Source organism: Ursus americanus, chromosome 23, assembly GCF_024610735.1.
Source record: "Ursus americanus isolate L20-20 chromosome 23, mUrsAme1.1.p, whole genome shotgun sequence".
Lineage (NCBI taxonomy): Eukaryota > Metazoa > Chordata > Mammalia > Carnivora > Ursidae > Ursus > Ursus americanus.
The window spans coordinates 14,847,895-14,863,594 of NC_142149.1; the positions used below are offsets into that span (position 1 = coordinate 14,847,895).

Here is a 15,700-nt window from a genome sequence, read left to right on the forward strand (position 1 = left end):
AGAGTATGGTTGAAGCAAGGTGACGTCCACATAACCCACTGTGTAGGACTAAAATCTAAGGAAAATACTTATGGATATTAAATTAGATACTGGTTAAATTTTCTATTGGGTACATCTCTGGAATATAAAAATACCAATATTTAGAGAGGGGTTCATAAACTACTATACAATATAAGGACCGAGAATACCTTTCTCTAGGCTGTTCTGTTTACAATAATTTAGGAAAAGTGTTTAATAATCCAGGCTTAACTAAATTAGCAAACTTGTATCTCTGGACAACAACCTGGGGTACTGTACATGATTCTAATTAGTGGAATTTTCCTGAGCCTTCGAGTTTAAGTTAGACACATCTAGAAAGAGGGGCACATGGGAGAGGAACAAGAAGGGTTTGTGCTCTATTAACCTGGGGCTTTAATAGTGCACGTCTGCAACCCGGACGAGATACAACAGCAGATACAAAATGGTCTCCATTTTGTCCGTGCCAAATTCTCATGTTACACAGGTTTTCCCTTTACTTTGTAAATAAACATTAATTTTTAATTGTTAATTGTTAATTGTGTGCCTTACTGATCCAGTAAATAAAGTAACCATGTCTCAGGAGTCCCTAAGAAAATTGCTGGAAAAGCACTTTAAAATCACTGCAAATATTTTTCGTATTTAAAAATTCTTAATCTTTTTGATGCTTATATACAACAGTTATTTCTTGTGCTATAAATGTTGTGATCCACTGCTTGATTTCTTTCTTTTTTCCTTTTTTTTTCCTTGAAAGATACACTAAAAGACAAGAGCGGTTTTGCTATTTTCTAATGAAGACATTACGCACACTTAAATATCCAGTATTTATCAGAGTTACAAATTCAAACAGTAAAGTGCACCCATTTATAGACATGATGTGATGGGAACCCATTAGTGCAAGAATTTTGGGTGAATGAAACGTACAATTTGGCGAGAAACCTAGAGGCTGAGGTTACCACTGTCTCCATTTCAGAGTGATGTGAATTGGGTGAGTGGAACTTACCAGGTTCATCTGAAAAACTTCCCCCACTGGAAGCCAGACATTGATTCAGTGTCGCCGGGGGCGGGGCCATCTCGGAGATTCGGTACTAAGATCAGCCCCTGGCAGTGAAGTAGCCCGACAGGGCACGGGCAGTCTGCCTGCAAGGAAAAACGCTCTCCTGCCCCCAGGAAGGTCCAGTTGGCATTTTCCAGTCAAACTCAACCAGCGCCCAGTAGTGATATTCACTCCCTCTTACAATGGCTAACAAAGAGTTGCATTTTGACTGCTTTAAGTGTTTTGCCCAATAAGGCATAGACCCTAAATCTCCTGTTTGTCCAGGAAAACCGAGAGAGACCCTGGGGACAAGCGGCATCAGGGGCATGCTTGGGACATGCAGAACCCGCTCGCTCACTGAGAGAGCTGAGCGCGGGTCGCACGCGCGACGTTCCAAATAAGCAGGGACACTTTTCTGACAGATGCAAAAATTGTTGAGAATGTAGCAGCAGCTCCTCAGTGAGAGGGGCTTAGGAAGGGAGGAGATGCAAAGGGCCCCGGAGGGCTGAGCCCTGGACAAAGCGGAAGCCAGGCTCCTGGCTGTAGGCTGGTGCTACAGCTGGACATTTCATCTTCTCGGTGAGAGAAAGAGAGGGAGAAGGGAAGGGACGAGACGCCGGTGCCCAGCCTGGGCTAGCTAGCAGGAGACAGTCCCTAGGCATCAGAGACAGTGGGAAGAGTCTGGGTCTTGAGCAGGCCCAGCTGTCTGCTTCTAGCATGGAGACAAGTCCTGGCCTGTTTCAGGCTTGGGGGCAGAGGGGTCCGTCTATTTGGCAGAATCTAAATTAGTAGAGAAATGTTTCTGATCTCAGCTTCATGCTCCCCATGTCTTATGATGCTTTCAGAGGACACTTACTATTACAAACAGGTCTGGTCACATCTGGATTTTTATTCAGGAAACTGCCCTTCCAATAGCCCTTTACTAACAAGAGAATGATTCCTAATAATAGAGAACAGATTCTCTTTTGCTCAGTTTCTTAAGTTTTCAGAACTGATGTGCAGTCAGTACCAGGCCTGTGCTAAGGCTTTGGTTTCAGTGTTCTTGCTGTCCATCTCGTGCTGGCCTCAGTCACGCAAAGGACAGGTCAGCAAACGACCACAAGACACAGAAGAAGTGTGGAGGCTAACTGGATCAGAAGACCTGCTGTCTGTCTCATGAGCCCCCACCCAGGGCTGAAAAGGGTCTGTCTTTTCCCTGAAACACTTTGCCGTGTCTGGTTTTCAAAGATTGCTCCCCAAACACTCCTACCTTGAAAAAAGAAAAGAAGAAACAATTCCTAGAGTAATAGGTAATGGAACTATAGATCTCGAAACGGAATCAGACCATGTCTGGCGCAGGGTGCAATGGCCCTGGGTGCAAACTTCAGGAATAAAGTCTTAACGGTCCCGAGAGAATTTAACTTGCTTCTCAGAGAACCAATTTCTTCACTACACCATGTGGGTTGAAAAAAGGAGGGCCGGTAGAACACAATCTGGCTCTGGGTGAAGACCCAACTAACAGGATTCATGTACCAGTCAAACCTCGGCAAGAGTTTGCTTCTGTGGAGTATGATGCTCAGTGATATCTCAGGACCCAAAGAGTAGACTCTCAAGACAAAGATTTTCTCTAGCCTTTCACTGGGAATCCAGAACAGTCTTTCGTCCTCTCTCTTTCTATATATTTATGTATTGCTCCCCACAACCCATGGAAAAATCAGATTTTAAAAGTTAACTGTTGGCTAAAAACCTAAAGAATACCTCTCAGTGGATTATTTAAAAATACCCATGATTCTCATCCGATTTCCTTGGCTGAGTGAAATATTTAAAGGGCTGGTTGTTTTCCAAATATTCATACAACGCTTCTTGGAAAATCAATATAGTGACATTTCAAATAATTATATTGTTTTTTTCCTTCCAATTTAATAGACCTGTTTCTTCTCTTTCTCCTTGATCCTTTTGCCCCCGTAGGAAGACCAGCAATAACCTAAATGAACATTCTAGACCTGATGACTGCAGAGAGCTGGCAGTCCAGGGGAGACCATGGCACAAGAATGCACTGGGATTGGCTATTTGGATAACACTGGATAAGAATGCAAAGGCAAAGGGGCGTCATACTCTTTCTAAAGTTCCTAGAAGAAAACAAACGAGAACACCTTATTTTTGTAAAAAAGGAGAAAGACATTCACACAACAAGAACATCAGTGAAAGCGATTGTCTCCTGGAAAAAGCTGACCAGTGTGTCTGATCTCCCTGGGTTAAAGCACGCGGCACAACAATCTGCTCGTTGGTGTCGGAAGAGAGGGAGAGAGCATGTGGCTGGGGCACAGACGAGAGAAACTCAAGTCCTGGCTCACTGGAGGCCAGCTTCCCAGTCGGCTGCATGCAAAGAACTCCAGCACGTGGGCTGCCACCTCTGAACACCACACAGAAACTACATGAGAAATTAAGCCAGAGAACTACCTCAAATGTGGAAACCAAGCCTGAAAATGTGCAGTGAAAACATATGGGTCTCACTCCAACAAACGTCTTTTAAACATTAGACTCCACAAATGGTCTCTTTGGTTTGATAGGGGATGTCTGCCCTTGTCGAGAGTCCCGGGACAACTGCCTGTACAGGTTGTCCTGGTATGCCTGAGCCACAGGGAGGGTCCGGGCCACCTTCACATCGGGATATGAGGAGGCCTGGCCGACTCTCTCCAAGAGGTCTCCGCGGGACCCGTTAGCCAGCATCCCATGGGGGCTGTAATAATCGTCCTCCAGCAAATGGCCATTCTGTGCATTGTTGGTTTTGTTATAAAAGGCAATGTTGCTGATGGATGATGGTGGACTGAAGGACTCAGGCTGAGGCAGGTTGCCTGGAGACGTGGGACTGAGGACGGTATCCACGGATGACACGGCCCAGGTCCGATTCTGCTGGTGAAGGTGAGGGTACTGTTGAGTCCGGGCTGTTTTATCTATGATCCCCATGAATGGTGTGGTCCTGGATCGGGTGGGCTCGCTGGGGTAACCTCCCTGAGTGGGAGACACTGGTGACAGCTCGTCACATGACCTATCATATGCCGGTTTTAGAGGGATCTCCATTTGTTGAATCGAGGAAGATGGCCGGAAGGTAGGAGTGAGGCTGGAGGCTGAAGAGATACTATTGCTAGATGGAGAGAAGCGGAGGCCTACGCTCTGGGAGTGCAGCAGCGGCCTGGGAGTTGGTGGGTGGGGTTTGATTTCATTTGGGTTGACGCTAATAGGTCTTCTGATTAAATGCGACACATCAGGGGAACCTAGCTGGCTGGAGGAACGCTCCAGGTCTAGTTTTGAGTGACAGACTGGGTAGTAGGATGCGGACTGGCTACGCCCAATCTGTGGTGTCTGGCTGTATCTCATACCACCTCGATATGCTGAGGAAGGTCGCTGTGGAAGGTCTTCTTTGGTCAACCCTCCATGCTGACAGATGGCACCCGCACTCAGGCTAGCCTGGACATGCTGCACAGGTCTCCCATCCCCTACGATCCCCCCAATTGACCCTTGATAAACCAACCGGCTCTGACTTACTCCCATGTCTCCTTGTGAAGACTGGTATTTACTAGCCATTGAGTGGGCTACCTGGCCATAGGCCCCCGTGGACAGGACAGTGCTTGAATGAACCGCTGAGCTGGGCTGGTTGCTTCTCACAATCTGGGCCTTGGCAGGCTGTAGCCTGAGGCCTTGCTGGGGAACTGCCACAGGAAGCTGAGGCATCTGGTAGGGCCGCTGGGCCATTTTGGATAATGGAGATTTTGGTCTGCCAGGAAGCTGACTAACGTTTGTTTCTTGCTGATAACGCACGGGTGAGCCAGACTGGGATCTATAGACACTCATGCTCTCCGCTGGAGGGCTGGCCCGATACTGAGGGCCTCTACGGAGCGGGGACGGGGGAGGGCTTGGGTATTCCTTGCCCTGTCCTCCCACGGGAGGGGGGCTAAAGCGGTAAGAGCCGCTCTGGTGGGCTGGGGAAGTATGTGGTGGACTAGGCCTGTAATGAGAGTTCTGGTGAGTTGGAGAAAGAGCGGGTGAGGTGGACTGATAGCCCTGTCTGGTGGGAGAACCTACGGAACTACTGGAACGGAAGTCAAAAACCTGATGCGAGCCAAGGGGCGAGCTGGAGATGTAGGCGGAGTCCCGATGGGCCGGAGACGAGGGCGGGCTCTGGATGATCGGCAGCCCCTGACTGGGCCGAGCCTCGGTCTGGAGGCCGATGGACACGTTTTCAACATCCTGTTCCAGGTACTCCTCCTCGAATATATCCTGTACAGAGTATATGTCTTCGTGCTGCGGCTCGGGCTCCGTCTCCTCCGGGAGCGGCGGCTGCGGCGGCTGCGGCGGCGGGGGCGGCGGCTGCATCTGGCGGCACTCCTCCTCCACGCGCAGCAGGAGCCTCTGGATCTCACGGTTGTTCGGACAGAGCTGGATGGCCTCGTTCAGATCCTCTAAGGCTGCTGCAAACTGTCTGCTTGACAAAATGTAAACACAGGAACTGGAGTTATTCTGAATCAACAGGGATCACCAAGAGCTGAGGACAAGGTCACTATTTCAGAGACCTGGGGGGTAGCGTCTGGGGGAGTCGGGGGCGGGGGGGGCGGGGGGGGGGCGGTGGTGGTTTCGATTGATTTGTAAGGAAGGAAACAGGTAGGCTGTCATTCTGGAAGAGTCCAGAATGCTTCTTTAGCCTGTTTAGCCTCCATCTTCCTTTTGGCCTCTCTGGTATTAGCAGAGAAATGGCCCCATTTTGTCAGTCCAGCCAGGCCCTTCAGGAAGATTCTCTTAGTGCCCAAATGCACACCAGGCAGTATGAGGGTTGGGTGGGGTTGTCATTTACAGGGTCACTGTCAATTAGCTTAGGAACAAAACAGTAACTACGATATTTAAAATTCTTGCTGATCCAGCATAAATTTTCTTTATATTCTCAATATTTTGGCTCCAAATTTCAGGCCTGTTCCGTCCTAGGCAAGAAGACCGTTTTCTGCCCTTTTCTCCCCCTCACCCCACAGCACTGTCGCTCCTCTGTTCTCCTACATCAGAGCTGGGCAGGTATTAGGCTCACTGACTAGGCAACTCAGATTCTGATTTACAGATGAGGACATGAACTCTCAGAGATAGTCCCATCCTCTCTATTAATATCGCCCAGGAAAGGGGCAACTGGCCCTGTGGGGAAGGAATTCTCTGGGGAAAAAGAGAATTTGAGAGTCAAGCTTCTGTAAGGACTTTGTTACCCCAGCTAGTTAAGACTAATATTATTGCCACCGACCTCACTAGACTTAACCTGGGTTTGTTTTTTCAGGACCATATTCCCCCCCGGCCACAATAGTGAAACTGAAGCAGTTCTTCCCCCGGGAAGAGTTTGGGAGAAGGGTGGGGCACTGAGCAGGAGGCATCAAGGACAGTGACAAGTTATCCAGAGATCAGTGATGGCAGGTTCTAGGTCTTTCCAGAGCCTTTCCTGCCCATTTGGCCAAGCCACAGCAGATGGACAAGAGGGATGGAGTTTCGGAGTTTCTCTTGGGCCCCCTCAATCCTGGCAGCAAGGACCTCCTGTCTCCATGAGGGTGTGGTGTGGTGGTGGTGACTAAGGTGAGGAGGAGGTTTGATGCCACCAGACTTGAGGAGAGCTCAGAAGGAAGACTAAATAATCCAGGGACTCCTCAAATGCCTAAAGGAAAAGAGGAGCCTGCGGTATAAGCCACCCATCCTACTTTTCCTTCTAAAAGGGCCAGGAAGGATGTTTTGCTTAAGTGACCTCTTCTTAAGTCACCAGCATCTCTTTATGCTGTCTGCTCTAGGGGTTAAAAAGTGATTGAGAGATGGCAGAGGCTTCTGGAAGAAGGTGCCATTCTCCAGCAATGCAAAGGCATTTTCCTCCCAAAGTAAAATGTTCTAGATCTCCATAGCCCTGAAGATTTGCCAGTCTCAAGCGGAGTTCTGTGCAATGGGAGCCATCCCCAAAGCATGTCCTGAAAGTCCTCAGGGATAGACACATTTGGGTACATATGCCCCAGGATGGCCTACATTGCCTTGGCCAGATTTTCGGAAGAGAGACCTCTTGCTCGTCACCCTCTCTCTCTCTCCTCACCTGCTGCTGCGTTTTGCCCTTGCTCTTGCATAGTAAGCTTCATAAGATTTCGGTTTCAGCTCCAGGGCCTTAGTAGCAAATTCCTCCGCCATTCCAAAATCCTGTCATTACAATAGGTGTGCAAATGAGTCATTGAAGAGATATGAAAAATAGACAATTTGGGAATAAAACAGAATATATGTACATTTCTTTGACATTTATGGATGAACACCTGGGATTCTCAACATGCCTGGCATGGCTCTAGCCATGTGGCCCAGACTGCAAGTTCCTTCTGCCTTTGCCCTGTATGGCCCTGCAACAGCTCCTGGGAATTTATCTGCCCAGAAGCATTAAAATACTTCTAATGTGCCTTCCTTCTGCTTTTCTAATGAAGTTCCTTCTAGCCCAGAAGCCAAATGTTAACCCAACGAAGCTCCTGAAGTTGGAAACCTGAGGCCTTGTTCCACACGCGTGTATGAGGCAGACACAGACTCTACCTCACACGGGGCCTTACCCTACTCCCCAGCTTCCTGTAGCACCCACTATGCCTCCGCTTCCTAAGGGGTGAGTGAGGTCCAGGAGGATGAGGTCTGTGGAAAGGAGAGCTGCACTGACCATGGAGACTAGACAGGGTTGGGGAGCCAGGCAGACTTGGGTTCAGTCCTCTGGTTGACCCCATAACCCCTCAGAGGGGGTGCTGTGTTTTCTCACCCACATCTACTTTGCAGGTGGGATGATGTGTGATGACACACTTGAAAGCCCCGAATGCCGTTTCTGGCACATAGCAGATGCTTAGTAAATGGCCTTTCCTTCTCTTAACTGGTTCCTCACTTAGTAAGCATTTAAAACAACAAAAATAAAATGAGAGAGGGCCCTGGCTGTGACTAGGGTTTATGCTGTCACCTCATCTCTTTATTACTGAGGCTCCCTGGAGGAGCGTCTCATCTGTCCTCATCTGAGAACCCTGGGAACAGGGACCTGAGGAACAAAGCCATAGTTTTGAAGATACCCTTCCATACTAAGCTAAAAGGAGAGTTCTTTCTCTTCTTTCAATGTCAAGCCTCAGGATGGCACAGAAACCTCTGGTGACACGCGTGATTCGCGTGATTCCAGAGGCAGAACAAAGGGCTGAGGCATGGCTGGAAATGAACAAGAAGTAAGGGGCCATCTCGGGCTGAAGCAGACCTCAGGCGCCTTGCACAGGTGGTCATGGGAGCTGACTGGTAACTGTGAGCAAGGGTGGAGCTAGAGAGGGAGCATTCCATCTTATGGGAGTCATCTATCACTACTCTGTTTCCAATCTTATCTTTTAATTTTTTCTTTTTCTTTTGGACAATCATCCTTTCTGCCATGATTAGAATGCTTTTAAGAAGGAGATTGTTTGTTCAGGCAGAGAGAAGGCGGCAGGCTGGCAGCGGCTCCTGAGTTCTGTCTCATTCTCACTGGCAGTGCCCTGGGCACTGCTGGTCTGGTTCTGCTTCACAGAAGAGCCTCACTGCCTTCCCCTGGGGTGTCCCCTTCCCACAGGAACCGCTACCCTGTCTATACTCTCCTCAGCACTGTGGGGCAGCTCTGCCTCTTCGGGCCGTAACTGTGTTCTCTGGGACATCAGGGCTCTTCTCATTGGCAGGGTTTAGATGGAGGATACGAAGGTCATACACACAAACCACCTCTCTGGAACTGACAGCAGACCTCTTGCCCCTGCAGCTGAAATCTCCCTTCTGCACAGCTGAGCTCTCTACTCATCAGCATTCTTTTTTGGGGTGGATTATTTTTAGCTCCCGAGGAACTGTGAGACCTCAGGCGGGGGGTTAGCAGAGGTTCCTGACACGATCTCTGCTATTCTCAGTCTCTGAGAGAAGATTCTTGGCCTGGGAGCATCTGCGTGTCACGGGAGCAGTGGCTGAGGGCAACAAAGACTGTTTCTGCACAGCAGGCAAGAAGGACCAAGGACTACTAGGGGGGTAACAGAGGACTAGGAAGAGTTCTACGTTTCCCTCTGCGACAAGAAGGGGCATGGCATGCTGGCGTAAAAAGATGAGGAAAGGAGTGAAAAGTTCAAGATTAGCCTTCGAAATAAACCTTAAGGTCCATGGTCCTGAGTCCTCTTTCCAGACCTTCCTTACGTGACTAGGGGTCTACTAGAAAGGAAGGGAGTGACTGCAATTCATATCTAATTGCAGCTGGAATTCTAGTGACCACTGCTCTCACATTTTCCCAAAGACCAGAAAACTGACTTGGGGGTAGGAGGCGATGATGATGGTATTCCAATCACTTTCAGTGGGAACTAAAAATTCAGAAAGCTCCAAAAATGCCCACAGCATTAACTTTTTTACAGTTTAAGATACGGATTGTACTTAGACTTGATTTCTTTCAAATTGCAAATGTCAGTGCTCTGTGAAGGACAACCAAGTTCCAAATGGGGCAGAGAACGATTTCAGGGGCCTGGTAAGAGCCAGGGAGTGATGTGGACTGTCAGCTTCCAGGGCTGTAGAAAGCAGCTGGGAGGAGAGGGACTTACGTTCATTTTCCTGCGACATCGAGAGAGGTTGAGGAGGAGAGACACCTTTAGTTCCCGGAAGGTTTTCAAGTCCTCACCAAACCCTTCTCGAGGGAATTTCTTCAGGGCGTACTGGTAGCGCTGGGCAGCCTCCTTTACTTTACCTTTCTAATGGGAGTACAAGATGGCAGAACACACAGTTGGTCTGCTGAGTAGCCGAGGAGGTCTGGCCCCACTCCCCTCCTCTCTGCAGTGATTATTATGTTAGCCCTCCCAAACACCAGCCTGGGGAGTAGGTCTGGCCTCGGTGGTGAGAGCAGAGGGTCCAGTCTTTTCAATAGGAAACTCACCTGGCAGGAAAGGCAAGGTTGAAGGGGATACCTAAGACACAAGCCAGGGAACCAACCAGAACCCCCAGCTTCCCAACTGGATTCCCAGGAGACTGATCTTGCTCACTTCAAAGGAGCTTTTTCTTGACCTGATCTCCCTGGGACACATATCATTTCCTAGGCCCAACCACTCCAGAGTTATTACTACTTCTTTACTTTTGGCTTGCCTGGAAAACTCTTCCTGTTTGATGCTCCTCCTTGCCAGTCCTCTAGAAGAAGTCATTCTCTTCCTCACAAAGGAGGTGGGAGCTAAAACGGTCTAGCCGTTGCTTCCCCAATCTCAGTGCATAAAATAGTATGTCAGTGTTCTCCTGTTTTTAGAAAAGGCTTGGGGTAGGGTGGTAGTAGAGAAGTTTCGACTTTGTGATCCAACTGTGTAGGGGGGATGATTTCCAAGATGAAGTAAATCTATGACCAACTAAGGGACCTGGCAACAGGGACTTTGAATTTTCCTTACATTTTGTATCTGAAAATCTATCAGCTAATAAATACATACATACATATATACACATAAATAAATAAAAATAAAATAAAATAAATGAAAATCTATCAGCTGAGCTCAGAATGATGCAGGAGGCATCTCCCATTCACTCAGCTGATCTTCATCTGCTGCATTCCTTCTATAGAGCTGTAACTCCAGCAGGGATCCCGATCTTTTCATTTTCTCTTCAGCACTTTTCATTAAGGAGAGATCTGGAGTCTACCAAGGTAGAATTCTGGGTGGGAGCAGTAGTAGCTCTGCCTGTTCTCGTTAGGAGGTAGGACTCCTTGTCTTGGAATATGAGAGGTTATATTATAACCAGGGCTTAGATTCTTGAGAGCAATGCTATCCCCAAGTCCATAAATAGGACACCTAGAGTTAATGAGGCCCTTCTTGGAAGTCATGTGAAATCCTGGATAGGTCAGGACTCAAGTTTCCTAGAAGCCCAAGATTCCTAGATTATCATGACTTTCAATGTGGAGAGTCCTCAGGAAATACAACTCTTCTCCCAGGAACTCAAAACATTCCTTACACAGGGGTGGGTGGGAGGTGGAAATAATGTGCTTCATAATCATTTCCCATCTTTGGGCCTGATAGCTCAGTGAGGTTGGATTTACATTTACCTTTAGGAGAAGAAGATGCTGCTAATCTTAACATAACCAAATAACTGTGACATGCAATCTTCTTCTTCTTCTTTTTTAATTTAAGTAATCTCTACACCCAAAATGGGGCTCAAACTCACAACCCTGAGATCCAGAGTCACAGGCTCTTCTGACTGAGCCAGCCAGGTCCCCTGTCATGTAATGTTCTTTGGGGATTTCCTATAGGCTATGGGAGAAAGTCTGTGTCAGGGTATTGGAACCTTCAGCTTGAACTGTGACTACAAAAAGACTCCATACTTTTTTTGTTGTCATTCAGTGAGTCACTTTCAGAAAATCTTATAATTGCTATTTGTCTTGCTTTCCTTATCCTACTCAGGGATGTTGACAAGCTACTATTACTACAGACTTTTAAATCTGTATGTGTATAAGATATGAAAGTGAGGATCAACATCTCTTTCCCACAGACTAGAAATATCTGTACTACATAATTTCACTTTACTTGTCCCATGAGTTTCCAGGTCCCACTTAGCAGATTCCATGTAGAGTCTATGTAACTGCCTATTAGTGACCGGATAAAATTAGGTCTTCGAGTTGATCGGCTGCAGGCTTATGTAGGCCACTCTTGCGCTCCTGTTGGGAAGTTAAAAACTCAGGATGGTCAACTTATGAGCCTATCACTGAGGGATGGCATCCTCCCTTTGCCTCTAGAGCCAAGGATGAGACTGTCAAGACTTTAGCAGATTCTACATGCAGAGAACAGTCAGTGGCTGCTTTGAGGAACCAGCTCCTTCCTCCCCTCACCTTGTAAAACATGTCCCCCTCTTCCATCAGCTTGCTCAACAGGATGATCATGATGTCTGGTTTGGAGGTGGCCATCGCCCATGTGGCTGGACCTGTAGTGTACAGGATGCATGATGGGTAAAAAACTCAGACAATGTAAGGGTGGCAGGAAGCTAGGTGAAAAAAACATCCTGGGGGATTTCTGCTGAGAGAACAACTTGCTCCACAACAACTTCCTCATCGTTTAGACCGGGGAGTATCTTAGGGACTCCCACTGCCAAGAAGCTGCGCTGGATTTGTGTTCACCTTAAAATAAGAACATCTGATCTGTCTGAGCCTGCACCACAGGAGGGCAGCAAAGCCTGCCAACGTGCGGGTTTGGGCAGGCTGTGGCTCAGTCCGGAGCATTGGGAGAAAGGGTTTACATTACATGTCACCACGAGATTTAAAAAATCCAAAAAGGGCAATTTATTTTAGAACCCGGGACTCAAAATCCCTAGCTGTTCAGTCTCTTAATTTAAAAATCTGTACTTTGCGGAAAGGGGAACCATTAAAGATTCTAAGGGGAACCATTAAAGATTCTAAAGGCTCCCTTAATTTTTAAGTATCTAATAGGCCTTCCTGCGATTTACTTTGACTCAGGAGCACAGTTCGAATGTCAAAAGACATGAAACAAGCCAACACAACTGAGGACTACTTTACCCACAAAGAGAAAGAGAGGTTAAACTGATTAGTTTATAGACGCCTGAATTATTTACCAACTAAGCTTTTCAGGGTTAGTTATCAAAAGTTCAAGTTATTCTCTACAACAGTCGTTAAAAAAAATCTTCTTTTAAGGTGAAGTAAATTAAAAGATTAGAGGTGTAGGGAACTCATGCAGGCTAAATCAAAGAGGAGAAGGCAAAGCTGACCAAGCCATCAGACCACGCCTGATGCTGACAGCGGTGAAATATACCTCGTGGGCGACTCGGTAACGTCTGACAACCTTCAAAGAAAGGAGAAAACAAAAAGTTGTAGGAGAGGAAAAAAAAAAATGGATGAAGGTGAAAAAAAAAAAAAAAGAAGGAAAAAGCAGCAGTGAGAGGCAGGCAGCAAAAAAGCCAGCATATCAGCCAACCCTCGCCTACAGGTCTGTGGGATGGGGGAGCAGATGGGACAGCAGCAGCAGGGACTGGAGAGTCTGAAGCACATACAGAGCGGGGGAAAGCAGAGGCTCACGGCAGTGCAAGGATCCAGGATGTTCACAGGGTGGGGCTGGCACAGAGGCATTAGCACGAAGCTGTGCCTAAGGTTAGAGCAGCCTCCTGGCTAAGGCGACTAGGGGCATGGCAGATAACCAGGTGATTCTGGACACAGAGTAGTGTCGACCATGGCTCAGAGGGTGCTTTCTCTGGGCCAAGAGCCTTTCTGTTCACTTGGACAACAAATGGGCCAGGGCAGAGGGGAAACTATACACACTCACACCAAACACCCAGGGCAGCCAGACCACTGGACCAGTCTGGCCCCTGGGCACAGCTGGCCAGCACCTTCTTCCTTTCTCCTACCTATCTTGGCTCCTTTCTTCAGAAGAGTGACAACAACAGAAGTGTTCCGGCACCCTACTGCTCTGTCCAGAGGGCGCATTCCGCTATAGTCCACATGTTCGATCATGGCCCCGTGATCCACCAGGAACTGGACCTAGGACATGGATCAAGCAGAACAGTTAACACAAGTGCAATGGCTCAGCACAGCTCTACTGAGGGCTCTGGCTGCTGCCTGGACTCTATTCAATCGCTGGTTTGAACCAGGCTGGGGAGCCGTGGGATTTCAGGCCATACTTGTATTCTTGGTCTTTAGTGGTGCTTTGAATATTCCTGTCCTCCAGCAAGTACAGGTCCAAGAACTTTCCATCAAGAATCATCAACATGTTACTCTACCCTTAACCGCTGAGAACATTACGGATGGAGAACCATCCCTATCCCTACCACCCAAAGGCTTGTGTAAAGGCACTCACCACCTCGGCATCACCGTAGAAAGCTGCCAGATCCAGTGGGGTGCGGCCGTTTTTGTCAGCATGGTCTGTAGCAGCCCCATTATCCACCAGGGAACGTACTACTGAGAGATGACCCTTCAAACAAGCCCAGCTGAGGGCTGTCAGTCCTTCTTTGTCCATCAGAGCAATGGAGGCACCTACAAGAGCGAATGTAACACAGGGCTGAGGCCATCCAGAGCAGGACAGAGAGCTGGTACCAAAGCTGCACGCTCTGCCAAAGCACAGCTTTAGTTTCTGGGAGGGGAGTTCTCTTTCAATAAAATTGTTAAAAAAAAAAAAAAAAGATCCTACAAGCTCTCAGGAGAAGAGAGTCCAGTTGTTTTTACTGGGAATTCTGGATATGCCACAATCCACCCCAAGCTTACTCTCCGGGCTTAAGTTTCATTACGCCCCTCAGAGAATCCTCTACTTGGGCCACATGGCTGTGCTCACGGCCCCCTGACTCTCCCACGATGTTCCTGTAGCCTTGCTTCTGGTCATGTTTGCTCCCACGTGGGGAATCTTTAGATTCCTGCCTCACTTCTACTCATTCTCTCGGGACCATTTCAAATCCCCGTTTCTGGGAAGCTTCTGGTTCACTGTTCACCTCATCTTAAATGTGCTTAACACATGTCACCTTATTCTGTTCTTAATCTTTTTTTATGTATCCTACTTGTATGTAATAAATTCTCAGTGAATGTTTTCAGGACTCAGCAAGTCTTCCCTTGGTAATAGCATAAACTCCTGGACAGATTCTCATAAAACAGAAGGAGCTCAGTCCATGTTTATCACTGGTGATAGCACCAGGCCACGCTGTCTCTCCCTAGAATGTGGGGGAGATGAACTCATGGGAAGAGACTGAGCCCAGGCCACAAGGAAATTCAGAGTTTAATTAAACTTGTTGGCCTTCAATGACCCCATCCCCACTCTCTTAGCCTTTTTGGTATTCTACATCTGTTTCTCTTCAACATTTCTATTTTCATCTGTAAGGATCAAGCATACTTGATACACTGTTTTGTAATTAGTCTAAAATTCAATATATATTTGGTTCTTAGCCTAGACTGAAAGCTCTTGGATGGCAAAGGGCCTATCATTTCCTTGCTAGTTTTGAAGCGTACCTAAGACAACTCTTTTCACACAGCTGACACGGCACACTAGCTAAATTAGGATCAACTTACTGCGTACAGAACGCTTTCCAGGCTGCCTCCTCAGGTAGACAGGATTCGGATGTCAGATCAAGCTTAGGGTGTGCCACAGCCAGGCTCAGGGTCTACTCAGCAGTTATCTGGACTATCTGTTTTTACTCCTACAGGTCAGACAACCAGACTTGGCTGCTTCCCACAGGAGGACGAAGGGCTGGAAGGTACCATACCTCTAACTCTGATGATAGCCATTTTTTATGTGCTGGGTGCCCTTTTCACAATGGTATAGTTTACAATTAAGACATCGACTCTAACACAGAATGAATTTGAATGTGGGAGAGAATCTAAGGAGCTTCCTCAGATGGAACATCTATAAATTCCCTGGACAGAGCCTCCAAAAGTAGAAGCAGCAGAAGAAGGTTCTGGATGTATATTACAGAGAAGCTGATTTTCCAAAGATAAGGAAAGCTGGAATTTAAGAAATTAATAGGAAATACATATGAAATAAACCTGTCTAGGCAATATGCGTCCAAAATTCAATATGTAAGCTTCCCCCTCTCTCTTTTCTTCCCCTTGCTGTTAATGGAATCACACTTCTTCCAAGCATCCATTTTAAAACTTTGGAGTTATCTTTAACTCAACTATCATTATTTCCTACATGTAATTACTCTTTATATCCCAAATCG

General features: G+C 47.4%; 1 protein-coding gene across 18 annotated transcripts in view; it reads right to left on the bottom strand.

The window, feature by feature from the left end:
* Nucleotides 1-2,301: 2,301 nt before the first annotated feature.
* Nucleotides 2,302-15,700, bottom strand: part of TANC2 (tetratricopeptide repeat, ankyrin repeat and coiled-coil containing 2) — a 354,211-nt gene continuing 340,812 nt past the window's right edge. For 16 of the 18 annotated variants that reach the window (XM_045814338.2, XM_045814336.2, XM_087854229.1 and 13 more), the window contains 7 exons: nucleotides 13,855-14,030; nucleotides 13,406-13,538; nucleotides 12,817-12,846; nucleotides 11,883-11,974; nucleotides 9,631-9,777; nucleotides 7,131-7,231; nucleotides 2,302-5,510 (listed from right to left, as the gene is read on the bottom strand). In XM_045814338.2, coding sequence (XP_045670294.1) covers nucleotides 3,560-5,510; nucleotides 7,131-7,231; nucleotides 9,631-9,777; nucleotides 11,883-11,974; nucleotides 12,817-12,846; nucleotides 13,406-13,538; nucleotides 13,855-14,030 — 2,630 coding nt within the window. In that variant the 3' untranslated portion in view covers nucleotides 2,302-3,559. The remainder of the gene's footprint in view (nucleotides 5,511-7,130; nucleotides 7,232-9,630; nucleotides 9,778-11,882; nucleotides 11,975-12,816; nucleotides 12,847-13,405; nucleotides 13,539-13,854; nucleotides 14,031-15,700) is intronic. The other 2 variants (XM_045814340.2, XM_087854228.1) reach the window with 1 other exon arrangement.